The sequence below is a fragment of the Symphodus melops genome (genome assembly GCF_947650265.1).
Source record: "Symphodus melops genome assembly, chromosome: 10".
Taxonomy (NCBI): Eukaryota; Metazoa; Chordata; class Actinopteri; order Labriformes; family Labridae; genus Symphodus; species Symphodus melops.
In genome coordinates this window covers 13,680,834-13,708,557 of record NC_136700.1, presented here as the reverse complement: position 1 = coordinate 13,708,557, position 27,724 = coordinate 13,680,834, and the positions used below count along the sequence as shown (strand labels likewise).

At 43.4% G+C, this 27,724-nt stretch overlaps 3 protein-coding genes across 3 annotated transcripts in view; 1 reads left to right on the top strand and 2 right to left on the bottom strand.

Moving 5' to 3' along the window:
* dync2h1 (dynein cytoplasmic 2 heavy chain 1) overlaps positions 1 to 27,724 on the top strand; it is a 187,472-nt gene that overhangs the window by 96,611 nt on the left and 63,137 nt on the right. The window lies entirely within an intron of this gene.
* On the bottom strand, positions 3,511 to 9,790 carry LOC306829908 (uncharacterized protein; the record flags this gene model as incomplete). The annotated part of the gene is made up of 9 exons (XM_079353126.1): positions 9,529 to 9,790; positions 8,128 to 8,815; positions 7,809 to 8,030; positions 5,963 to 7,552; positions 5,594 to 5,797; positions 5,032 to 5,453; positions 4,641 to 4,894; positions 4,254 to 4,499; positions 3,511 to 4,126 (listed from the first exon to the last, which is right to left on the bottom strand). Exons 1-9 carry the CDS (start codon positions 9,529 to 9,531, stop codon positions 3,511 to 3,513), a joined length of 4,245 nt encoding a protein of 1,414 aa, XP_079209252.1. The 5' UTR covers positions 9,532 to 9,790.
* On the bottom strand, positions 22,857 to 27,183 carry LOC306829907 (uncharacterized protein; the record flags this gene model as incomplete). The annotated part of the gene is made up of 7 exons (XM_079353125.1): positions 27,155 to 27,183; positions 25,309 to 26,898; positions 24,940 to 25,143; positions 24,378 to 24,799; positions 23,987 to 24,240; positions 23,600 to 23,845; positions 22,857 to 23,472 (listed from the first exon to the last, which is right to left on the bottom strand). Exons 2-7 carry the CDS (start codon positions 26,681 to 26,683, stop codon positions 22,857 to 22,859), a joined length of 3,117 nt encoding a protein of 1,038 aa, XP_079209251.1. The 5' UTR covers positions 26,684 to 26,898; positions 27,155 to 27,183.

Below are 27,724 nucleotides of genomic sequence, written 5' to 3'. Positions count from 1 at the left end.
CTTGATTGCTATTTGGAAACAACGTCTTTCAACTCCACTAACAACACAGTGAGAGCTACTTAACCGGATGCTGAAAAAGGACAATAGCCAGTTCTTTTGATGCCTCATTGTCAACAGCAGTTGATGGACATGACTGTAACACAACATCAACCTATTTGGCACGTCTACATCATTGGTAGTCCTTGTGGCTTTAAAACACCTGCCCCGTGTGAGGGTCGAACTCACGACCTTCAGATTATGAGACTGACGCGCTGCCTACTGCGCCAACGAGGCTTGCACTTGTGAGCCATGTGCCTCGTCAAACGTCCAACTGTATGCTTGATTGCTATTTGGAAACAACGTCTTTCAACTCCACTAACAACACAGTGAGAGCTACTTAACCGGATGCTGAAAAAGGACAATAGCCAGTTCTTTTGATGCCTCATTGTCAACAGCAGTTGATGGACATGACTGTAACACAACATCAACCTATTTGGCACGTCTACATCATTGTATTGGTAGTCCTTGTGGCTTTAAAACACCTGCCCCGTGTGAGGGTCGAACTCACGACCTTCAGATTATGAGACTGACGCGCTGCCTACTGCGCCAACGAGGCTTGCACTTGTGAGCCATGTGCCTCGTCAAACGTCCAACTGTATGCTTGATTGCTATTTGGAAACAACGTCTTTCAACTCCACTAACAACACAGTGAGAGCTACTTAACCGGATGCTGAAAAAGGACAATAGCCAGTTCTTTTGATGCCTCATTGTCAACAGCAGTTGATGGACATGACTGTAACACAACATCAACCTATTTGGCACGTCTACATCATTGTATTGGTAGTCCTTGTGGCTTTAAAACACCTGCCCCGTGTGAGGGTCGAACTCACGACCTTCAGATTATGAGACTGACGCGCTGCCTACTGCGCCAACGAGGCTTGCACTTGTGAGCCATGTGCCTCGTCAAACGTCCAACTGTATGCTTGATTGCTATTTGGAAACAACGTCTTTCAACTCCACTAACAACACAGTGAGAGCTACTCAACCGGATGCTGAAAAAGGACAATAGCCAGTTCTTTTGATGCCTCATTGTCAACAGCAGTTGATGGACATGACTGTAACACAACATCAACCTCTTTGCGGTCTATTTGGCACGTCTACATCATTGTATTGGTTGTCCTGGTGGCTTTAAAACAGCTGCCCTGAAATGTCTTTGAACTCCACGAGCAGCGCTTTGAGAGCTGCTCAACTGGATGCTGAAGATGGACAATAGCCAACTTGTCTTTGAACTCCACGAGCAGCGCTTTGAGAGCTGCTCAACTGGATGCTGAAGATGGACAATAGCCAACTTATCTGACGCATCATTGTCAACATCAGTTGATGGACATGATAGTAACACAACATCATCCTCTTTGGCACGTCTACATCATTGTATTGGTTGTCCTGGTGGCTTTAAAACAGCTGCCCTGAAATGTCTTTGAACTCCACGAGCAGCGCTTTGAGAGCTGCTCAACTGGATGCTGAAGATGGACAATAGCCAACTTATCTGACGCATCATTGTCAACATCAGTTGATGGACATGATAGTAACACTACATCATCCTCTTTGGCACGTCTACATCATTGTACTGGTAGTCCTTGTGGCTTTAAAACACCTGCCCCGTGTGAGGGTCGAACTCACGACCTTCAGATTATGAGACTGACGCGCTGCCTACTGCGCCAACGAGGCTTGCACTTGTTAGCCATGTGCCTCGTCAAACGTCCAACTGTATGCTTGATTGCTATTTGGAAACAACGTCTTTCAACTCCACTAACAACACAGTGAGAGCTACTTAACCGGATGCTGAAAAAGGACAATAGCCAGTTCTTTTGATGCCTCATTGTCAACATCAGTTGATGGACATGACTGTAACACAACATCAACCTCTTTGGCACGTCTACATCATTGGTAGTCCTTGTGGCTTTAAAACACCTGCCCCGTGTGAGGGTCGAACTCACGACCTTCAGATTATGAGACTGACGCGCTGCCTACTGCGCCAACGAGGCTTGCACTTGTGAGTCATGTGCCTCGTCAAACGTCCAACTGTATGCTTGATTGCTATTTGGAAACAACGTCTTTCAACTCCACTAACAACACAGTGAGAGCTACTTAACCGGATGCTGAAAAAGGACAATAGCCAGTTCTTTTGATGCCTCATTGTCAACAGCAGTTGATGGACATGACTGTAACACAACATCAACCTATTTGGCACGTCTACATCATTGTATTGGTAGTCCTTGTGGCTTTAAAACACCTGCCCCGTGTGAGGGTCGAACTCACGACCTTCAGGTTATGAGACTGACGCGCTGCCTACTGCGCCAACGAGGCTTGCACTTGTGAGCCATGTGCCTCGTCAAACGTCCAACTGTATGCTTGATTGCTATTTGGAAACAACGTCTTTCAACTCCACTAACAACACAGTGAGAGCTACTTAACCGGATGCTGAAAAAGGACAATAGCCAGTTCTTTTGATGCCTCATTGTCAACATCAGTTGATGGACATGACTGTAACACAACATCAACCTCTTTGGCACGTCTACATCATTGGTAGTCCTTGTGGCTTTAAAACACCTGCCCCGTGTGAGGGTCGAACTCACGACCTTCAGATTATGAGACTGACGCGCTGCCTACTGCGCCAAGGCCAGCGCGCGTTGGTCGAGGTAAACAACAAGAAATCGGTTGAAATGACGCTGAGATCAGTAGATCGAATCCTGTTCATGATGAACTCGTTGGGATTCCCACATCATAAACATTGTATATTAATATTTCCAAATCAAATATATAAACCCGTGTGCAATTAATCTTTGCCTAATGTCACTATACACAGTTATAAACAACGATAAGAACTCGTTTATTTGGCTGGTTTTGTCCTGTTGTGGCATTATTCGGACAGCAGGTGGCAGATTGGCTTGCATACCAAATCAAATGTTTTCCTTAATCCCCTTTAAATATTATTTGTAGTTTGCAAGATTATCAAATCGTGTTTTAACCATAATTTTAGTATTTTTGCAAAATGTATAAGCCTATATTAAATTCCCCACAACATTTGGCATCAATAACCCTTATTTTAATATTAAGGATTATTACCCTCAAGAGAAACTGACTAGTATTCAAAAGCATGTATGTAGATGACTATAGATATTTATATAGCCTATGAGTGTCTGTGTGTTATATCTTATGGGCAATAAAAAGAAAAGAAAAAGACACATTTAGATTTGTTTCATTTATCTAAAGAGGATAAAGAAGAAATGAAGACAGAAATGTTTGTTTGTTCAATTTGACATTTTATGAAAAACATTAATAAACAACACAGTGATTACAAGAACAATCAAGAATAATAAGAATAAGAATAATAATAAAAACAATAATGGCATATGACACAGCAAACATGAACCGCATGTAGCCAGCCTTTTCCAGTTTTCCAACTGTACTCCTGGTATTCAGGTTCACAGCTACACACTGGAGTAGAGTAAGTAGACAGACTTAAGAAACTCAAGGGTTTTCATTGCTTGGCTTTTGTTTCTTCCCATATCCATGTTTTGCCAGCTCAGCCCTCCATTCTTCGTAAGATTGAGTCTCAGACTCTGTGCAGAACCAGTTTCCAAAGTACTGGCGATGTGACTGTGGCTTTCTGTCCTTGTTGCACTTTTTGCATATGATGACATCCGACTTCTTCTCATATTTTCTTGTCATTTGTCCAGCGCGCTCTTTGTCTTGCTTTCTCTTTCTGTATTGCTGGGTTGTATATGGGATATCTTTATTTGAGGTCTGTGTCTGAGTGAAGGGTGGCATGAATGATGGTGGCATGGTGACGAGCATCATCTGTGAGGGTCCTGCAGAACACTGCACGGATGGGGGAAAGAGAGGATGTTGGGGTTGTGAAGCCTGGGAGATAGTCTGAGGTTGTGGCCTTCTCTTCAGCTTTGCCTCCCCAGCAGTGTTAGGAGGAAGAATGAAAGAATGAGGCTCAGCCAAACTACTATATAGCAGAGCAGCTCCTTTCTGCAAAGCCGCAGGAAGCGTTTTAGTTGCTGCCATCGGTGCGTCTGGAGCTGGGATGCCTTGCATCACAGTATGTTGTTCCTGTGACCTACAACGCCTGCTGTACCTGAAGACAAAACAAAAAAAGGTCAGTTTTATCAGCTGATCAAATGTATCCAATAGCACTTCATCACATAAGATAAGTTAAGATATAAGGTTTTATTGTTCTCAAAAGTTCTCGCTAAATTACTCACCATTGTGTGAGTGTTGCAGCATTCACTACTGGGAGTTGGATGGTGGTGGCACTCATAACCTTAGCATTGTTAAGGATGCACTCTCTGATGTTGTTGTAAGCACGTAACACCATTGTAAAGCGTGACACCCTCACTCCTTCACAGCGCACAGTGCTTGGGTAGAAAGCACAGAGCCTTGTAAAGATGGCCTCCACGACTCTGTTGCAGTCAGGCCATTGTGCAGGACTGTGAGCTCCAAAGAAACTCCTGCAAATGACAACAAAATACACAATATTAATGTAGGATTATTCATATATTCTTATTATTAATTCTTACTATCTGTGTTATTCTATTTTCCTTCTGTCTGTGTTGACCTGACATTTCAGTTTGCTTAATTAGACGTGATACCTTTTGGTGCTCTCCACACCTGGTGCCACAATCTTTTTAGTCGCCCTGTATCGTCCCTGCTTTAAGGTGGTTTGGTGACGTGGTGAGTAAGCAGTCTTCCTCTTGTCATAATCCCCCAACGCCTGCCACAGGGTGATGATCTGGGCGCTCTGTTCTCCAGTCAATGCAGGACGATGTTCTTTAAGGCCAACCAAAACCTCTGCCAAGTCCTGCACGGCTCCATACCCCTGAATATTGTCACGGCCGACACAGTCCTAGAATGAATTTTTTGAAAATTGAGAAAAAAATTAATAGCAGAAAAAAATAAGACAATAGAAAATACCTGAGCATTTCCAACATATCCCAGAGTTTGTTCACAGACATGTTAAAGGACACAATGAATTAACATTACATCATGTGAAGTGGAGTCTTCAGATGTTGGAAGATCCCTTTCTGTTGGTAGCTCGACCACTGGGCCTTCAATAAACGATGCCACTGGAGGAGGGACCACACATGATGACGACATGGTGGTGGATTGAGAAGATTTCACCGCAGATTGAGGGGCCATAGAGGAGGATGACACAGAGCTGGATGCAGGCGTTGCTGATGGAGGGAGCACAGACGCTGCAGACAATGATGCTCGCGAGGAGGCAGCAGGTGCTATTTCTGAGTCAAGTGTTGGGACAGTGATGTCTTGAAACTCCTCAGGTTCAGCATAACCTTCATCAGTTGTTACATCAATGTCATTAGACTCTGACTCCACAATAGCCACCTTGTAATCCTGCAGGACTTTACCAGTTTGCTGGTAAAGGTATTCGAGTCCAATGAGCTCACCTTTAAAATAGATTACAAAAATAAATAAATGGCAAACAATTAAAAAATATGCCAAGACATTATTCAACAGCTCAGTGGTAACATTGTATTTGTTTAACTTGAATGAAATTGTCCCAAAAAATAAACAAATAGTTGTATACCAGTGTACTTTCTCGGCCCAGCATAAGGGGTGATCTTCTCGCCAAGAACCTCCTCTGCAAGAGTGTTGACAGCATGACGGAGCAGATGATTGTAGCAACGTGGATGCTGCTCATCCGTTGTTGCTGCCACAGCCCGGTCCTCATTCCACCTTGACAGTCCATCCACAAGATACGCTTGGTAGAAGGTGTCACTTGCCAGTGTACCTAAAGTAAAGTAAAAAATAAAAAAATCAGACCATACAAACGTTTCCTATAAATCAACGAAAAGCTGTTCTTCTTACAACTAATTTAATCGCAACACAGTTCATTTACTTATTTATATTGAAATTAAATCCTACATTTATAAAGTCTCTATTAACACATATTTACCTGGGATGAATCTGTTCAGATGCAGGTGAAATGACTCGAGGGAAGTGGAACCTCTGGCACAGCGGAAGGTTGGCAGACGGTGTCCTCCTTTCATCACAGTTCCCGTTTGCAGGTAGAGCTGCACTCCTGGAGGATCCTGGATGCAGGCCACATGCTTTCTCTGGGACTTCCAGATCTCGCTCATCCGGGCGGAGTTGATGAGTGGGACTCCCAGAGTGTTACGGCCAGCATCCCCATCGAAGGCCTGGATATGGCGTTCAATCAGAGCCTGTGTCTCCTTGGTGCCGCGGGTGGTTCTCTTACAATGCAGGGCTAGCTCGTTTCTGTTGATAGAACGCAGCACATCAGCCTCAGATGGTTGCCTCATGGCAGCTTCTAGCTCTGACCTCTTGGCCTTCTTCAGAGCTGACAGGTCGTCCTGATCCCACGCAAAGATACAGTGGCTGAGGCGACTCATGAAGGGGGCATACAACTGGTGTGAGTCAGTTGTGCAGCCCACAGCAATCCTCCGCATGAAGTGCCAAATGTCTAACCGGATTGTCATCTGCTCCCACTCTTCAAACATCCTTCTCAGAAGAGTGTTGCCACAGCAGTCCCGGTCAACATATAGAGCTTCGGGAGGAGCCACCCCAGCCACTCTGTATCGTCTGATGAGCCCTTCAATCATCGGCCCGAGACCGAAACCTTCACTGGCAGTAAGCACACACATGATCACCTGCCCATGCTCATTACCAACATTGGTTGCCCAGGTGGCTGTGCCATAGCTGTGTCCTGCAAGCTTTCGTGCGACTTTCTTGGTGGAATCCATTTTCAAGATCCGACCATATTGGGAAGTTATGGTGGCCTTGACCTCATCCAGCCTTTGCAAGACATCCTGGGCATACACCTGCATCAGCCAACGGTGTTTTGGGACAGGAATCATAGGTGGTGCAGGTGCAAATGAAACAGGCAGGATCAGGCCAGATGTGACAGCTCTGGCAATCCCCTTGCAATCTGTCAGGTACTGAACCGTCTTTTGTAACCAGACCTCAGTGTGTCGTTCCTGCAGCTTGTGCTGGATTTGACTGCTGCTGTTGCCCAGCCCTCGCTGACGCATCAAACTGGCTACCTCGAAGTCACATGCCAGTTTTGATGTTAGAATGCAGGGGAACTGCACCCTGTGGCCCATGTCCAGCTGAGACACAATGCCGTGGCTCCAGCTGATGACCTTCCGGTGGCAACTTCGGCAGGACAGGTACTCAGATGCCACAAAATAAATCGTACCCACCGCAACAACTTGCCTGATCTTCTGGTGCAAGCCTGCAGATGTGAGGAGATCTTTGTGGCAGTCTGGGTGTGGACAAGTTAACTTGACTTGCCACAGCTTACGTGGCATCCAAAGAAGCAGGGGACGGCCAAAGTAATTCTCCAGTGGAGGAGAAATACTGGTCTTCAGTGGCACCTGTGGAGGATACCACCAAAGTTTGTCCACTCTGCTAAAGTCCAGCTCCGGATGCCCCTGTGCTGTCCACTTGAACAGAGCCTTCGAAATCCACCTTTGGTCCACTTCTGGCAAGGCGCGTGTCCAGCCAGCTGGAATACAGACTCGTGCTGGGGGGGGGGGGGGGAAACAAACATATATATTTGATTTGAACTCTTTTTTTTACTTTATAATCTCTTGGAAATTGAACATGTTGTGCAGGAACTTGTAAAACGCAAGTCACATGAAGTACAAAAGCATATACTACTTTTAAGATACATTAGATAAATTAACATCAATAGATGAAGATGTGAAGCTGGCCAGAACCAAATATCAGGAAGTACAACTGTAAAAGAAAATATTTTGTATATAAAAGTATAAACCTACATGTCACATTGGCCTCTTCAAAGCGTATTGCCTCTGCCAGCAGCGTGCTGTCATCCAGCTCAGTAGACACAGAGGTGTGGGAGATGGTGGGAGGGGGCTCTGTGGCTTGCTGAACAGAGACAGTCGGGGGGGCGAGGGTGAGTAAAGGCCCTGTGCGTCCCTCAACCGACGCTGTTGGCTGAGCAAGGGTCAGTGAGGGCCGTGTGTGTGCCTGGGTCAAAGCTAAAAAACAAACAACAAAAGTAAAAAAAATGATAAACAACACGGATAAATATAAAAATATATATAACAACTGTGTTATACATGAGTGTGTGCTTACAGGGTTTTGCTTTGAGGGGGGAAACCAGCCTCGTCACAGTCTTGGATAATGTTCTTGAATTGGGCAATTTCCCAACCAAGAGGGAGCGAAGAGCAAGGGTGGCAGCGTGCTGAGTTGGAGGAGTGTTCTGGGTGGTGGAAGTGCTCTGTGTAGCGGCAGCATGCTGAGTGGAGGGAGAGACCTGGATGGTATCAACATGCTGTGTGGAAGGAGGGGGCTGAGTAGGGGGACAGAGCTGGGTGGTGGCACTTGGTTGGGGTTTTTTTCCAGCATATTGTGCTTCCTTCATTGCAACAGCAATTCTACCAGAAGGAAAGCTCTCAATGTATTCCCTGAAACACATTTTGTTGTTCGCATGTTCCTGGGAGTCTTTGCTGCCTCCTGTGGGATCCCTGTTCATAGCTGCCACCAGGTAAGCAGCATACCCCAGGGCATTTTCAGCTACCCAGCGAAAGGTCTGTCCACGAAAGACACCAAACTGAATTTCAAAGAAACCAAGCAGGTGTTTTCGGTTACTGATATCGCCACTGTGTTGGATTAAAGCTTTTCTGGCTTTGTCCAGCACTACGTCTGGGGACAGGGGTCGCCTCCACTGCTGGCCTCTGTTGGCATTTTTGACTTTCGTTGCTTCCAATGTGTCCGTAAGGTTAATACTGCCATCAGCTCGTCTCCTGAAGCGAGGTTCCATCTAGAATATAAAAGGACAACATATATAAAACAGAGAAACAGATGTTTAAAACACAGCTGTGGAATGCCACAAAGTGACCCATCTTTCTTTTTTCTCACTTCTCATCTGCAAGAGTCAGCCTCTAGTTGGACACTTTAATGACAATCACCTTAAATAGGACTGTTTGCACCTTATACTGCCATCACCTTATATTTGCATTTTGAATGGGTGGACACTTTAATGGCAATCCCTTTAGGTGTGCCTGTATATATACGCATACGCGCACACACACACATATATATATACACATATATATATATATATATATATATATATATATATATATATATATTTATATATAACCCTAACCCTAAAACTGTTTTCACATTTAACAATGAAATGGTCCCTCGTTTCATCATTCTTGTATTTTTTTTTTCCTGAAAATAATTTAAGGCCATGAAGTTTCAGGTGGAAAACACTTGTCATTGTATTGTTTTACGGTAATTAAAAACACAAAACGGGTTAATTCGACCCAAACACCACTTCCACAGCTTGCGAAATTGTATTTTTTTCCTATATGCCTGTTTTTTTACACCGATTATATTCAGTCATGATCGCCTTGTAATGCTATGCTCATAGCCACATTACACGAACTAAGTTAAAACAACTAACAGTAGCCTTGGGCCGGGCTAGCAATTCGGTGAATATATTTATTTTAACAAAAGTTTACTTACCATTTCTTTCAAAATCTTTCAAAAGTCGAACGTGAAGAAATCTGTCTCTGTCGAACGTGAAGAAATCTGTTGATTCCGATCGGGACTGAGGCGAGCGCTGGCGTTACTAAGCAACTCTAAGGCGGGGACATCCGAGTGGGGCGGGACATCGGTGTGAATCTTGGTAGCGATACGAGCGCTGATTGGCCACATCGTGGTAGAATTCTGGTAGATTCTTGGTAGCAGACAGGGACGTGATTGGTTGCCACTACCAAGATTCACCTCGACCGACGGGTGGCGGGGGGCGCCAACGAGGCTTGCACTTGTGAGTCATGTGCCTCGTCAAAAGTCCAACTGTATGCTTGATTGCTATTTGGAAACAACGTCTTTCAACTCCACTAACAACACAGTGAGAGCTACTTAACCGGATGCTGAAAAAGGACAATAGCCAGTTCTTTTGATGCCTCATTGTCAACAGCAGTTGATGGACATGACTGTAACACAACATCAACCTATTTGGCACGTCTACATCATTGTATTGGTAGTCCTTGTGGCTTTAAAACACCTGCCCCGTGTGAGGGTCGAACTCACGACCTTCAGATTATGAGACTGACGCGCTGCCTACTGCGCCAACGAGGCTTGCACTTGTGAGCCATGTGCCTCGTCAAACGTCCAACTGTATGCTTGATTGCTATTTGGAAACAACGTCTTTCAACTCCACTAACAACACAGTGAGAGCTACTTAACCGGATGCTGAAAAAGGACAATAGCCAGTTCTTTTGATGCCTCATTGTCAACAGCAGTTGATGGACATGACTGTAACACAACATCAACCTATTTGGCACGTCTACATCATTGTATTGGTAGTCCTTGTGGCTTTAAAACACCTGCCCCGTGTGAGGGTCGAACTCACGACCTTCAGATTATGAGACTGACGCGCTGCCTACTGCGCCAACGAGGCTTGCACTTGTGAGCCATGTGCCTCGTCAAACGTCCAACTGTATGCTTGATTGCTATTTGGAAACAACGTCTTTCAACTCCACTAACAACACAGTGAGAGCTACTTAACCGGATGCTGAAAAAGGACAATAGCCAGTTCTTTTGATGCCTCATTGTCAACAGCAGTTGATGGACATGACTGTAACACAGCATCAACCTATTTGGCACGTCTACATCATTGTATTGGTAGTCCTTGTGGCTTTAAAACACCTGCCCCGTGTGAGGGTCGAACTCACGACCTTCAGATTATGAGACTGACGCGCTGCCTACTGCGCCAACGAGGCTTGCACTTGTGAGCCATGTGCCTCGTCAAACGTCCAACTGTATGCTTGATTGCTATTTGGAAACAACGTCTTTCAACTCCACTAACAACACAGTGAGAGCTACTCAACCGGATGCTGAAAAAGGACAATAGCCAGTTCTTTTGATGCCTCATTGTCAACAGCAGTTGATGGACATGACTGTAACACAACATCAACCTCTTTGCGGTCTATTTGGCACGTCTACATCATTGTATTGGTTGTCCTGGTGGCTTTAAAACAGCTGCCCTGAAATGTCTTTGAACTCCACGAGCAGCGCTTTGAGAGCTGCTCAACTGGATGCTGAAGATGGACAATAGCCAACTTGTCTTTGAACTCCACGAGCAGCGCTTTGAGAGCTGCTCAACTGGATGCTGAAGATGGACAATAGCCAACTTATCTGACGCATCATTGTCAACATCAGTTGATGGACATGATAGTAACACAACATCATCCTCTTTGGCACGTCTACATCATTGTATTGGTTGTCCTGGTGGCTTTAAAACAGCTGCCCTGAAATGTCTTTGAACTCCACGAGCAGCGCTTTGAGAGCTGCTCAACTGGATGCTGAAGATGGACAATAGCCAACTTATCTGACGCATCATTGTCAACATCAGTTGATGGACATGATAGTAACACTACATCATCCTCTTTGGCACGTCTACATCATTGTACTGGTAGTCCTTGTGGCTTTAAAACACCTGCCCCGTGTGAGGGTCGAACTCACGACCTTCAGATTATGAGACTGACGCGCTGCCTACTGCGCCAACGAGGCTTGCACTTGTGAGCCATGTGCCTCGTCAAACGTCCAACTGTATGCTTGATTGCTATTTGGAAACAACGTCTTTCAACTCCACTAACAACACAGTGAGAGCTACTTAACCGGATGCTGAAAAAGGACAATAGCCAGTTCTTTTGATGCCTCATTGTCAACATCAGTTGATGGACATGACTGTAACACAACATCAACCTCTTTGGCACGTCTACATCATTGGTAGTCCTTGTGGCTTTAAAACACCTGCCCCGTGTGAGGGTCGAACTCACGACCTTCAGATTATGAGACTGACGCGCTGCCTACTGCGCCAACGAGGCTTGCACTTGTGAGTCATGTGCCTCGTCAAACGTCCAACTGTATGCTTGATTGCTATTTGGAAACAACGTCTTTCAACTCCACTAACAACACAGTGAGAGCTACTTAACCGGATGCTGAAAAAGGACAATAGCCAGTTCTTTTGATGCCTCATTGTCAACAGCAGTTGATGGACATGACTGTAACACAACATCAACCTATTTGGCACGTCTACATCATTGTATTGGTAGTCCTTGTGGCTTTAAAACACCTGCCCCGTGTGAGGGTCGAACTCACGACCTTCAGATTATGAGACTGACGCGCTGCCTACTGCGCCAAGGCCAGCGCGCATTGGTCGAGGTAAACAACAAGAAACCGGTTGAAATGACGCTGAGATCAGAAGATCGAATCCTGTTCGTGATGAACTCGTTGGGATTCCCACATCATAAACATTGTATATTAATATTTCCAAATCAAATATATAAACCCGTGTGCAATTAATCTTTGCCTAATGTCACTATACACAGTTATAAGCAACGATAAGAACTCGTTTATTTGGCTGGTTTTGTCCTGTTGTGGCATTATTCGGACAGCAGGTGGCAGATTGGCTTGCATACCAAATCAAATGTTTTCCTTAATCCCCTTTAAATATTATTTGTAGTTTGCAAGATTATCAAATCGTGTTTTAACCATAATTTTAGTATTTTTGCAAAATGTATAAGCCTATATTAAATTCCCCACAACATTTGGCATCAATAACCCTTATTTTAATATTAAGGATTATTACCCTCAAGAGAAACTGACTAGTATTCAAAAGCATGTATGTAGATGACTATAGATATTTATATAGCCTATGAGTGTCTGTGTGTTATGGGCAATAAAAAGAAAAGAAAAAGACACATTTAGATTTGTTTCATTTATCTAAAGAGGATAAAGAAGAAATGAAGACAGAAATGTTTGTTTGTTCAATTTGACATTTTATGAAAAACATTAATAAACAACACAGTGATTACAAGAACAATCAAGTGTTGCATAAAAAAATAGAAAAAAAATAGAATAATAATAAAAACAATAATGGCATATGACACAGCAAACATGAACCGCATGTAGCCAGCCTTTTCCAGTTTTCCAACTGTACTCCTGGTATTCAGGTTCACAGCTACACACTGGAGTAGAGTAAGTAGACAGACTTAAGAAACTCAAGGGTTTTCATTGCTTGGCTTTTGTTTCTTCCCATATCCATGTTTTGCCAGCTCAGCCCTCCATTCTTCGTAAGATTGAGTCTCAGACTCTGTGCAGAACCAGTTTCCAAAGTACTGGCGATGTGACTGTGGCTTTCTGTCCTTGTTGCACTTTTTGCATATGATGACATCCGACTTCTTCTCATATTTTCTTGTCATTTGTCCAGCGCGCTCTTTGTCTTGCTTTCTCTTTCTGTATTGCAGGGTTGTGTATGGGATATCTTTATTTGAGGTCTGTGTCTGAGTGAAGGGTGGCATGAATGATGGTGGCATGGTGACGAGCATCATCTGTGAGGGTCCTGCAGAACACTGCACGGATGGGGGAAAGAGAGGATGTTGGGGTTGTGAAGCCTGGGAGATAGTCTGAGGTTGTGGCCTTCTCTTTAGCTTTGCCTCCCCAGCAGTTAGGAGGAAGAATGAAAGAATGAGGTTCAGCAGCTCCTTTCTGCAAAGCTGCAAGAAGCGTTTCAGTTGCTGCCATCGGTGCGTCTGGAGCTGGGATGCCTTGCATCACAGTTTGTTGTTCCTGTGACCTACAACGCCTGCTGTACCTGAAGACAAAACAAAACAAAACAAAAAAAAACTTCAGTTTTATCAGCTGATCAAATGTATCCTCCAATAGCACACTTCATCACATAAGATAAGTTAAGATATAAGGTTTTATTGTTCTCAAAGGAACATTTGTCTTTAAAATAGCACATACATTTATTTTACTTCACAGGTTATCTACATTTCTTTATATAAATATGAGTCTATTTTTAATTGCACGGGTTTAATTTGTAATTTGTTTATTCTGAGTCATATAGGGGGTCCTCTCCATCTTGTTTCGGGTTTATCTATGGTTTAAATATGTAAGGGAGGGAGGACAGCAGTTGTTGAACACTAATGTCTTGTATCCCTGTGTCCCGCATGTCATGTATGTATGTATGTATACGTATGTATGTATGTATGTATGTATGTATATGTGTGTGTGTGTGTGTGTGTGTGTGTGTGTGTGTGTGTGTGTGTGTGTGTGTGTGTGTGTGTGTGTGTGTGTGTGTGTGTGTGTGTGTAGCGGTTTCATATATATATATATATACACACACAAACTTGTATTATCAACACTATAGCATGATTACACTTTTTTAAAACTGTTTTCACATTTAACAATGAAATGGTCCTTCGTTTCATCATTCTTGTAATTTTTGTAATTTTTTTTTACTGAAAATAATGTAAGGCCATGAAGTTTCAGGTGGAAATCACTTGTTATTGTATTGTTTTACGGTAATTAAAAACACAAAACGGGTTAATTCGACCCAAACACTACTTTCCTATATGCCTGTTTTTTTACACCCATTACATTCAGTCATGATCGCCTTGTCATGCTATGCTCATAGCCACATTACACGAACTAAGTTAAAACAACTAACAGTAGCCTTGGGCCGGGCTAGTAATTCGGTGAATATATTTATTTTAATAAAAGTTTACTTACCAGAAGCCGGCGCTGGCGTTACTAAGCAACTCTGAGGCGGGGACATCCGAGTGGGGCGGGACATCGGTGTGAATCTTGGTAGCGATACGAGCGCTGATTGGCCACATCGTGGTAGAATTCTGGTAGATTCTTGGTAGCAGACAGGGACGTGATTGGTTGCCACTACCAAGATTCACCTCGACCGACGGGTGGCGGGGGGCGCCAAGGCCAGCGCGCATTGGTCGAGGTAAACAACAAGAAACCGGTTGAAATGACGCTGAGATCAGAAGATCGAATCCTGTTCGTGATGAACTCGTTGGGATTCCCACATCATAAACATTGTATATTAATATTTCCAAATCAAATATATAAACCCGTGTGCAATTAATCTTTGCCTAATGTCACTATACACAGTTATAAGCAACGATAAGAACTCGTTTATTTGGCTGGTTTTGTCCTGTTGTGGCATTATTCGGACAGCAGGTGGCAGATTGGCTTGCATACCAAATCAAATGTTTTCCTTAATCCCCTTTAAATATTATTTGTAGTTTGCAAGATTATCAAATCGTGTTTTAACCATAATTTTAGTATTTTTGCAAAATGTATAAGCCTATATTAAATTCCCCACAACATTTGGCATCAATAACCCTTATTTTAATATTAAGGATTATTACCCTCAAGAGAAACTGACTAGTATTCAAAAGCATGTATGTAGATGACTATAGATATTTATATAGCCTATGAGTGTCTGTGTGTTATGGGCAATAAAAAGAAAAGAAAAAGACACATTTAGATTTGTTTCATTTATCTAAAGAGGATAAAGAAGAAATGAAGACAGAAATGTTTGTTTGTTCAATTTGACATTTTATGAAAAACATTAATAAACAACACAGTGATTACAAGAACAATCAAGTGTTGCATAAAAAAATAGAAAAAAAATAGAATAATAATAAAAACAATAATGGCATATGACACAGCAAACATGAACCGCATGTAGCCAGCCTTTTCCAGTTTTCCAACTGTACTCCTGGTATTCAGGTTCACAGCTACACACTGGAGTAGAGTAAGTAGACAGACTTAAGAAACTCAAGGGTTTTCATTGCTTGGCTTTTGTTTCTTCCCATATCCATGTTTTGCCAGCTCAGCCCTCCATTCTTCGTAAGATTGAGTCTCAGACTCTGTGCAGAACCAGTTTCCAAAGTACTGGCGATGTGACTGTGGCTTTCTGTCCTTGTTGCACTTTTTGCATATGATGACATCCGACTTCTTCTCATATTTTCTTGTCATTTGTCCAGCGCGCTCTTTGTCTTGCTTTCTCTTTCTGTATTGCAGGGTTGTGTATGGGATATCTTTATTTGAGGTCTGTGTCTGAGTGAAGGGTGGCATGAATGATGGTGGCATGGTGACGAGCATCATCTGTGAGGGTCCTGCAGAACACTGCACGGATGGGGGAAAGAGAGGATGTTGGGGTTGTGAAGCCTGGGAGATAGTCTGAGGTTGTGGCCTTCTCTTTAGCTTTGCCTCCCCAGCAGTTAGGAGGAAGAATGAAAGAATGAGGTTCAGCAGCTCCTTTCTGCAAAGCTGCAAGAAGCGTTTCAGTTGCTGCCATCGGTGCGTCTGGAGCTGGGATGCCTTGCATCACAGTTTGTTGTTCCTGTGACCTACAACGCCTGCTGTACCTGAAGACAAAACAAAACAAAACAAAAAAAAACTTCAGTTTTATCAGCTGATCAAATGTATCCTCCAATAGCACACTTCATCACATAAGATAAGTTAAGATATAAGGTTTTATTGTTCTCAAAGGAACATTTGTCTTTAAAATAGCACATACATTTATTTTACTTCACAGGTTATCTACATTTCTTTATATAAATATGAGTCTATTTTTAATTGCACGGGTTTAATTTGTAATTTGTTTATTCTGAGTCATATAGGGGGTCCTCTCCATCTTGTTTCGGGTTTATCTATGGTTTAAATATGTAAGGGAGGGAGGACAGCAGTTGTTGAACACTAATGTCTTGTATCCCTGTGTCCCGCATGTCATGTATGTATGTATGTATACGTATGTATGTATGTATGTATGTATGTATATGTGTGTGTGTGTGTGTGTGTGTGTGTGTGTGTGTGTGTGTGTGTGTGTGTGTGTGTGTGTGTGTGTGTGTGTGTGTGTGTGTGTGTAGCGGTTTCATATATATATATATATACACACACAAACTTGTATTATCAACACTATAGCATGATTACACTTTTTTAAAACTGTTTTCACATTTAACAATGAAATGGTCCTTCGTTTCATCATTCTTGTAATTTTTGTAATTTTTTTTTACTGAAAATAATGTAAGGCCATGAAGTTTCAGGTGGAAATCACTTGTTATTGTATTGTTTTACGGTAATTAAAAACACAAAACGGGTTAATTCGACCCAAACACTACTTTCCTATATGCCTGTTTTTTTACACCCATTACATTCAGTCATGATCGCCTTGTCATGCTATGCTCATAGCCACATTACACGAACTAAGTTAAAACAACTAACAGTAGCCTTGGGCCGGGCTAGTAATTCGGTGAATATATTTATTTTAATAAAAGTTTACTTACCAGAAGCCGGCGCTGGCGTTACTAAGCAACTCTGAGGCGGGGACATCCGAGTGGGGCGGGACATCGGTGTGAATCTTGGTAGCGATACGAGCGCTGATTGGCCACATCGTGGTAGAATTCTGGTAGATTCTTGGTAGCAGACAGGGACGTGATTGGTTGCCACTACCAAGATTCACCTCGACCGACGGGTGGCGGGGGGCGCCAACGAGGCTTGCACTTGTGAGCCATGTGCCTCGTCAAACGTCCAACTGTATGCTTGATTGCTATTTGGAAACAACGTCTTTCAACTCCACTAACAACACAGTGAGAGCTACTTAACCGGATGCTGAAAAAGGACAATAGCCAGTTCTTTTGATGCCTCATTGTCAACAGCAGTTGATGGACATGACTGTAACACAACATCAACCTATTTGGCACGTCTACATCATTGTATTGGTAGTCCTTGTGGCTTTAAAACACCTGCCCCGTGTGAGGGTCGAACTCACGACCTTCAGATTATGAGACTGACGCGCTGCCTACTGCGCCAACGAGGCTTGCACTTGTGAGCCATGTGCCTCGTCAAACGTCCAACTGTATGCTTGATTGCTATTTGGAAACAACGTCTTTCAACTCCACTAACAACACAGTGAGAGCTACTCAACCGGATGCTGAAAAAGGACAATAGCCAGTTCTTTTGATGCCTCATTGTCAACAGCAGTTGATGGACATGACTGTAACACAACATCAACCTCTTTGCGGTCTATTTGGCACGTCTACATCATTGTATTGGTTGTCCTGGTGGCTTTAAAACAGCTGCCCTGAAATGTCTTTGAACTCCACGAGCAGCGCTTTGAGAGCTGCTCAACTGGATGCTGAAGATGGACAATAGCCAACTTGTCTTTGAACTCCACGAGCAGCGCTTTGAGAGCTGCTCAACTGGATGCTGAAGATGGACAATAGCCAACTTATCTGACGCATCATTGTCAACATCAGTTGATGGACATGATAGTAACACAACATCATCCTCTTTGGCACGTCTACATCATTGTATTGGTTGTCCTGGTGGCTTTAAAACAGCTGCCCTGAAATGTCTTTGAACTCCACGAGCAGCGCTTTGAGAGCTGCTCAACTGGATGCTGAAGATGGACAATAGCCAACTTATCTGACGCATCATTGTCAACATCAGTTGATGGACATGATAGTAACACTACATCATCCTCTTTGGCACGTCTACATCATTGTACTGGTAGTCCTTGTGGCTTTAAAACACCTGCCCCGTGTGAGGGTCGAACTCACGACCTTCAGATTATGAGACTGACGCGCTGCCTACTGCGCCAACGAGGCTTGCACTTGTGAGCCATGTGCCTCGTCAAACGTCCAACTGTATGCTTGATTGCTATTTGGAAACAACGTCTTTCAACTCCACTAACAACACAGTGAGAGCTACTTAACCGGATGCTGAAAAAGGACAATAGCCAGTTCTTTTGATGCCTCATTGTCAACAGCAGTTGATGGACATGACTGTAACACAACATCAACCTATTTGGCACGTCTACATCATTGTATTGGTAGTCCTTGTGGCTTTAAAACACCTGCCCCGTGTGAGGGTCGAACTCACGACCTTCAGATTATGAGACTGACGCGCTGCCTACTGCGCCAAGGCCAGCGCGCGTTGGTCGAGGTAAACAACAAGAAATCGGTTGAAATGACGCTGAGATCAGTAGATCGAATCCTGTTCATGATGAACTCGTTGGGATTCCCACATCATAAACATTGTATATTAATATTTCCAAATCAAATATATAAACCCGTGTGCAATTAATCTTTGCCTAATGTCACTATACACAGTTATAAACAACGATAAGAACTCGTTTATTTGGCTGGTTTTGTCCTGTTGTGGCATTATTCGGACAGCAGGTGGCAGATTGGCTTGCATACCAAATCAAATGTTTTCCTTAATCCCCTTTAAATATTATTTGTAGTTTGCAAGATTATCAAATCGTGTTTTAACCATAATTTTAGTATTTTTGCAAAATGTATAAGCCTATATTAAATTCCCCACAACATTTGGCATCAATAACCCTTATTTTAATATTAAGGATTATTACCCTCAAGAGAAACTGACTAGTATTCAAAAGCATGTATGTAGATGACTATAGATATTTATATAGCCTATGAGTGCCTGTGTGTTATATCTTATGGGCAATAAAAAGAAAAGAAAAAGACACATTTAGATTTGTTTCATTTATCTAAAGAGGATAAAGAAGAAATGAAGACAGAAATGTTTGTTTGTTCAATTTGACATTTTATGAAAAACATTAATAAACAACACAGTGATTACAAGAACAATCAAGTGTTGCATAAAAAAATAGAAAAAAAAATAGAATAATAATAAAAACAATAATGGCATATGACACAGCAAACATGAACCGCATGTAGCCAGCCTTTTCCAGTTTTCCAACTGTACTCCTGGTATTCAGGTTCACAGCTACACACTGGAGTAGAGTAAGTAGACAGACTTAAGAAACTCAAGGGTTTTCATTGCTTGGCTTTTGTTTCTTCCCATATCCATGTTTTGCCAGCTCAGCCCTCCATTCTTCGTAAGATTGAGTCTCAGACTCTGTGCAGAACCAGTTTCCAAAGTACTGGCGATGTGACTGTGGCTTTCTGTCCTTGTTGCACTTTTTGCATATGATGACATCCGACTTCTTCTCATATTTTCTTGTCATTTGTCCAGCGCGCTCTTTGTCTTGCTTTCTCTTTCTGTATTGCAGGGTTGTGTATGGGATATCTTTATTTGAGGTCTGTGTCTGAGTGAAGGGTGGCATGAATGATGGTGGCATGGTGACGAGCATCATCTGTGAGGGTCCTGCAGAACACTGCACGGATGGGGGAAAGAGAGGATGTTGGGGTTGTGAAGCCTGGGAGATAGTCTGAGGTTGTGGCCTTCTCTTTAGCTTTGCCTCCCCAGCAGTTAGGAGGAAGAATGAAAGAATGAGGTTCAGCAGCTCCTTTCTGCAAAGCTGCAAGAAGCGTTTCAGTTGCTGCCATCGGTGCGTCTGGAGCTGGGATGCCTTGCATCACAGTTTGTTGTTCCTGTGACCTACAACGCCTGCTGTACCTGAAGACAAAACAAAACAAAAACAAAAAAAACTTCAGTTTTATCAGCTGATCAAATGTATCCTCCAATAGCACTTCATCACATAAGATAAGTTAAGATATAAGGTTTTATTGTTCTCAAAGGAACATTTGTCTTTAAAATAGCACATACATTTATTTTACTTCACAGGTTATCTACATTTCTTTATATAAATATGAGTCTATTTTTAATTGCACGGGTTTAATTTGTAATTTGTTTATTCTGAGTCATATAGGGGGTCCTCTCCATCTTGTTTCGGGTTTATCTATGGTTTAAATATGTAAGGGAGGGAGGACAGCAGTTGTTGAACACTAATGTCTTGTATCCCTGTGTCCCGCATGTCATGTATGTATGTATGTATACGTATGTGTGTGTGTGTGTGTGTGTGTGTGTGTGTGTGTGTGTGTGTGTGTGTGTGTGTGTGTGTGTGTGTGTGTGTGTGTGTGTGTGTAGCGGTTTCATATATATATATATACACACACAAACTTGTATTATCAACACTATAGCATGATTACACTTTTTTAAAACTGTTTTCACATTTAACAATGAAATGGTCCTTCGTTTCATCATTCTTGTAATTTTTTTTTACTGAAAATAATGTAAGGCCATGAAGTTTCAGGTGGAAATCACTTGTTATTGTATTGTTTTACGGTAATTAAAAACACAAAACGGGTTAATTCGACCCAAACACTACTTTCCTATATGCCTGTGTTTTTACACCCATTACATTCAGTCATGATCGCCTTGTCATGCTATGCTCATAGCCACATTACACGAACTAAGTTAAAACAACTAACAGTAGCCTTGGGCCGGGCTAGTAATTCGGTGAATATATTTATTTTAATAAAAGTTTACTTACCAGAAGCCGGCGCTGGCGTTACTAAGCAACTCTGAGGCGGGGACATCCGAGTGGGGCGGGACATCGGTGTGAATCTTGGTAGCGATACGAGCGCTGATTGGCCACATCGTGGTAGAATTCTGGTAGATTCTTGGTAGCAGACAGGGACGTGATTGGTTGCCACTACCAAGATTCACCTCGACCGACGGGTGGCGGGGGGCGCCAACGAGGCTTGCACTTGTGAGCCATGTGCCTCGTCAAACGTCCAACTGTATGCTTGATTGCTATTTGGAAACAACGTCTTTCAACTCCACTAACAACACAGTGAGAGCTACTTAACCGGATGCTGAAAAAGGACAATAGCCAGTTCTTTTGATGCCTCATTGTCAACAGCAGTTGATGGACATGACTGTAACACAACATCAACCTATTTGGCACGTCTACATCATTGTATTGGTAGTCCTTGTGGCTTTAAAACACCTGCCCCGTGTGAGGGTCGAACTCACGACCTTCAGATTATGAGACTGACGCGCTGCCTACTGCGCCAACGAGGCTTGCACTTGTGAGCCATGTGCCTCGTCAAACGTCCAACTGTATGCTTGATTGCTATTTGGAAACAACGTCTTTCAACTCCACTAACAACACAGTGAGAGCTACTTAACCGGATGCTGAAAAAGGACAATAGCCAGTTCTTTTGATGCCTCATTGTCAACAGCAGTTGATGGACATGACTGTAACACAACATCAACCTATTTGGCACGTCTACATCATTGTATTGGTAGTCCTTGTGGCTTTAAAACACCTGCCCCGTGTGAGGGTCGAACTCACGACCTTCAGATTATGAGACTGACGCGCTGCCTACTGCGCCAAGGCCAGCGCGCATTGGTCGAGGTAAACAACAAGAAATCGGTTGAAATGACGCTGAGATCAGTGGATCGAATCCTGTTCATGATGAACTCGTTGGGATTCCCACATCATAAACATTGTATATTAATATTTCCAAATCAAATATATAAACCCGTGTGCAATTAATCTTTGCCTAATGTCACTATACACAGTTATAAACAACGATAAGAACTCGTTTATTTGGCTGGTTTTGTCCTGTTGTGGCATTATTCGGACAGCAGGTGGCAGATTGGCTTGCATACCAAATCAAACGTTTTCCTTAATCCCCTTTAAATATTATTTGTAGTTTGCAAGATTATCAAATCGTGTTTTAACCATAATTTTAGTATTTTTGCAAAATGTATAAGCCTATATTAAATTCCCCACAACATTTGGCATCAATAACCCTTATTTTAATATTAAGGATTATTACCCTCAAGAGAAACTGACTAGTATTCAAAAGCATGTATGTAGATGACTATAGATATTTATATAGCCTATGAGTGCCTGTGTGTTATATCTTATGGGCAATAAAAAGAAAAGAAAAAGACACATTTAGATTTGTTTCATTTATCTAAAGAGGATAAAGAAGAAATGAAGACAGAAATGTTTGTTTGTTCAATTTGACATTTTATGAAAAACATTAATAAACAACACAGTGATTACAAGAACAATCAAGTGTTGCATAAAAAAATAGAAAAAAAAATAGAATAATAATAAAAACAATAATGGCATATGACACAGCAAACATGAACCGCATGTAGCCAGCCTTTTCCAGTTTTCCAACTGTACTCCTGGTATTCAGGTTCACAGCTACACACTGGAGTAGAGTAAGTAGACAGACTTAAGAAACTCAAGGGTTTTCATTGCTTGGCTTTTGTTTCTTCCCATATCCATGTTTTGCCAGCTCAGCCCTCCATTCTTCGTAAGATTGAGTCTCAGACTCTGTGCAGAACCAGTTTCCAAAGTACTGGCGATGTGACTGTGGCTTTCTGTCCTTGTTGCACTTTTTGCATATGATGACATCCGACTTCTTCTCATATTTTCTTGTCATTTGTCCAGCGCGCTCTTTGTCTTGCTTTCTCTTTCTGTATTGCAGGGTTGTGTATGGGATATCTTTATTTGAGGTCTGTGTCTGAGTGAAGGGTGGCATGAATGATGGTGGCATGGTGACGAGCATCATCTGTGAGGGTCCTGCAGAACACTGCACGGATGGGGGAAAGAGAGGATGTTGGGGTTGTGAAGCCTGGGAGATAGTCTGAGGTTGTGGCCTTCTCTTCAGCTTTGCCTCCCCAGCAGTGTTAGGAGGAAGAATGAAAGAATGAGGCTCAGCCAAACTACTATATAGCAGAGCAGCTCCTTTCTGCAAAGCCGCAGGAAGCGTTTTAGTTGCTGCCATCGGTGCGTCTGGAGCTGGGATGCCTTGCATCACAGTATGTTGTTCCTGTGACCTACAACGCCTGCTGTACCTGAAGACAAAACAAAAAAAGGTCAGTTTTATCAGCTGATCAAATGTATCCAATAGCACTTCATCACATAAGATAAGTTAAGATATAAGGTTTTATTGTTCTCAAAAGTTCTCGCTAAATTACTCACCATTGTGTGAGTGTTGCAGCATTCACTACTGGGAGTTGGATGGTGGTGGCACTCATAACCTTAGCATTGTTAAGGATGCACTCTCTGATGTTGTTGTAAGCACGTAACACCATTGTAAAGCGTGACACCCTCACTCCTTCACAGCGCACAGTGCTTGGGTAGAAAGCACAGAGCCTTGTAAAGATGGCCTCCACGACTCTGTTGCAGTCAGGCCATTGTGCAGGACTGTGAGCTCCAAAGAAACTCCTGCAAATGACAACAAAATACACAATATTAATGTAGGATTATTCATATATTCTTATTATTAATTCTTACTATCTGTGTTATTCTATTTTCCTTCTGTCTGTGTTGACCTGACATTTCAGTTTGCTTAATTAGACGTGATACCTTTTGGTGCTCTCCACACCTGGTGCCACAATCTTTTTAGTCGCCCTGTATCGTCCCTGCTTTAAGGTGGTTTGGTGACGTGGTGAGTAAGCAGTCTTCCTCTTGTCATAATCCCCCAACGCCTGCCACAGGGTGATGATCTGGGCGCTCTGTTCTCCAGTCAATGCAGGACGATGTTCTTTAAGGCCAACCAAAACCTCTGCCAAGTCCTGCACGGCTCCATACCCCTGAATATTGTCACGGCCGACACAGTCCTAGAATGAATTTTTTGAAAATTGAGAAAAAAATTAATAGCAGAAAAAAATAAGACAATAGAAAATACCTGAGCATTTCCAACATATCCCAGAGTTTGTTCACAGACATGTTAAAGGACACAATGAATTAACATTACATCATGTGAAGTGGAGTCTTCAGATGTTGGAAGATCCCTTTCTGTTGGTAGCTCGACCACTGGGCCTTCAATAAACGATGCCACTGGAGGAGGGACCACACATGATGACGACATGGTGGTGGATTGAGAAGATTTCACCGCAGATTGAGGGGCCATAGAGGAGGATGACACAGAGCTGGATGCAGGCGTTGCTGATGGAGGGAGCACAGACGCTGCAGACAATGATGCTCGCGAGGAGGCAGCAGGTGCTATTTCTGAGTCAAGTGTTGGGACAGTGATGTCTTGAAACTCCTCAGGTTCAGCATAACCTTCATCAGTTGTTACATCAATGTCATTAGACTCTGACTCCACAATAGCCACCTTGTAATCCTGCAGGACTTTACCAGTTTGCTGGTAAAGGTATTCGAGTCCAATGAGCTCACCTTTAAAATAGATTACAAAAATAAATAAATGGCAAACAATTAAAAAATATGCCAAGACATTATTCAACAGCTCAGTGGTAACATTGTATTTGTTTAACTTGAATGAAATTGTCCCAAAAAATAAACAAATAGTTGTATACCAGTGTACTTTCTCGGCCCAGCATAAGGGGTGATCTTCTCGCCAAGAACCTCCTCTGCAAGAGTGTTGACAGCATGACGGAGCAGATGATTGTAGCAACGTGGATGCTGCTCATCCGTTGTTGCTGCCACAGCCCGGTCCTCATTCCACCTTGACAGTCCATCCACAAGATACGCTTGGTAGAAGGTGTCACTTGCCAGTGTACCTAAAGTAAAGTAAAAAATAAAAAAATCAGACCATACAAACGTTTCCTATAAATCAACGAAAAGCTGTTCTTCTTACAACTAATTTAATCGCAACACAGTTCATTTACTTATTTATATTGAAATTAAATCCTACATTTATAAAGTCTCTATTAACACATATTTACCTGGGATGAATCTGTTCAGATGCAGGTGAAATGACTCGAGGGAAGTGGAACCTCTGGCACAGCGGAAGGTTGGCAGACGGTGTCCTCCTTTCATCACAGTTCCCGTTTGCAGGTAGAGCTGCACTCCTGGAGGATCCTGGATGCAGGCCACATGCTTTCTCTGGGACTTCCAGATCTCGCTCATCCGGGCGGAGTTGATGAGTGGGACTCCCAGAGTGTTACGGCCAGCATCCCCATCGAAGGCCTGGATATGGCGTTCAATCAGAGCCTGTGTCTCCTTGGTGCCGCGGGTGGTTCTCTTACAATGCAGGGCTAGCTCGTTTCTGTTGATAGAACGCAGCACATCAGCCTCAGATGGTTGCCTCATGGCAGCTTCTAGCTCTGACCTCTTGGCCTTCTTCAGAGCTGACAGGTCGTCCTGATCCCACGCAAAGATACAGTGGCTGAGGCGACTCATGAAGGGGGCATACAACTGGTGTGAGTCAGTTGTGCAGCCCACAGCAATCCTCCGCATGAAGTGCCAAATGTCTAACCGGATTGTCATCTGCTCCCACTCTTCAAACATCCTTCTCAGAAGAGTGTTGCCACAGCAGTCCCGGTCAACATATAGAGCTTCGGGAGGAGCCACCCCAGCCACTCTGTATCGTCTGATGAGCCCTTCAATCATCGGCCCGAGACCGAAACCTTCACTGGCAGTAAGCACACACATGATCACCTGCCCATGCTCATTACCAACATTGGTTGCCCAGGTGGCTGTGCCATAGCTGTGTCCTGCAAGCTTTCGTGCGACTTTCTTGGTGGAATCCATTTTCAAGATCCGACCATATTGGGAAGTTATGGTGGCCTTGACCTCATCCAGCCTTTGCAAGACATCCTGGGCATACACCTGCATCAGCCAACGGTGTTTTGGGACAGGAATCATAGGTGGTGCAGGTGCAAATGAAACAGGCAGGATCAGGCCAGATGTGACAGCTCTGGCAATCCCCTTGCAATCTGTCAGGTACTGAACCGTCTTTTGTAACCAGACCTCAGTGTGTCGTTCCTGCAGCTTGTGCTGGATTTGACTGCTGCTGTTGCCCAGCCCTCGCTGACGCATCAAACTGGCTACCTCGAAGTCACATGCCAGTTTTGATGTTAGAATGCAGGGGAACTGCACCCTGTGGCCCATGTCCAGCTGAGACACAATGCCGTGGCTCCAGCTGATGACCTTCCGGTGGCAACTTCGGCAGGACAGGTACTCAGATGCCACAAAATAAATCGTACCCACCGCAACAACTTGCCTGATCTTCTGGTGCAAGCCTGCAGATGTGAGGAGATCTTTGTGGCAGTCTGGGTGTGGACAAGTTAACTTGACTTGCCACAGCTTACGTGGCATCCAAAGAAGCAGGGGACGGCCAAAGTAATTCTCCAGTGGAGGAGAAATACTGGTCTTCAGTGGCACCTGTGGAGGATACCACCAAAGTTTGTCCACTCTGCTAAAGTCCAGCTCCGGATGCCCCTGTGCTGTCCACTTGAACAGAGCCTTCGAAATCCACCTTTGGTCCACTTCTGGCAAGGCGCGTGTCCAGCCAGCTGGAATACAGACTCGTGCTGGGGGGGGGGGGGGGAAACAAACATATATATTTGATTTGAACTCTTTTTTTTACTTTATAATCTCTTGGAAATTGAACATGTTGTGCAGGAACTTGTAAAACGCAAGTCACATGAAGTACAAAAGCATATACTACTTTTAAGATACATTAGATAAATTAACATCAATAGATGAAGATGTGAAGCTGGCCAGAACCAAATATCAGGAAGTACAACTGTAAAAGAAAATATTTTGTATATAAAAGTATAAACCTACATGTCACATTGGCCTCTTCAAAGCGTATTGCCTCTGCTAGCAGCGTGCTGTCATCCAGCTCAGTAGACACAGAGGTGTGGGAGATGGTGGGAGGGGGCTCTGTGGCTTGCTGAACAGAGACAGTCGGGGGGGCGAGGGTGAGTAAAGGCCCTGTGCGTCCCTCAACCGACGCTGTTGGCTGAGCAAGGGTCAGTGAGGGCCGTGTGTGTGCCTGGGTCAAAGCTAAAAAACAAACAACAAAAGTAAAAAAAATGATAAACAACACGGATAAATATAAAAATATATATAACAACTGTGTTATACATGAGTGTGTGCTTACAGGGTTTTGCTTTGAGGGGGGAAACCAGCCTCGTCACAGTCTTGGATAATGTTCTTGAATTGGGCAATTTCCCAACCAAGAGGGAGCGAAGAGCAAGGGTGGCAGCGTGCTGAGTTGGAGGAGTGTTCTGGGTGGTGGAAGTGCTCTGTGTGGCGGCATGCTGAGTGGAGGGAGAGACCTGGATGGTATCAACATGCTGTGTGGAAGGAGGGGGCTGAGTAGGGGGACAGAGCTGGGTGGTGGCACTTGGT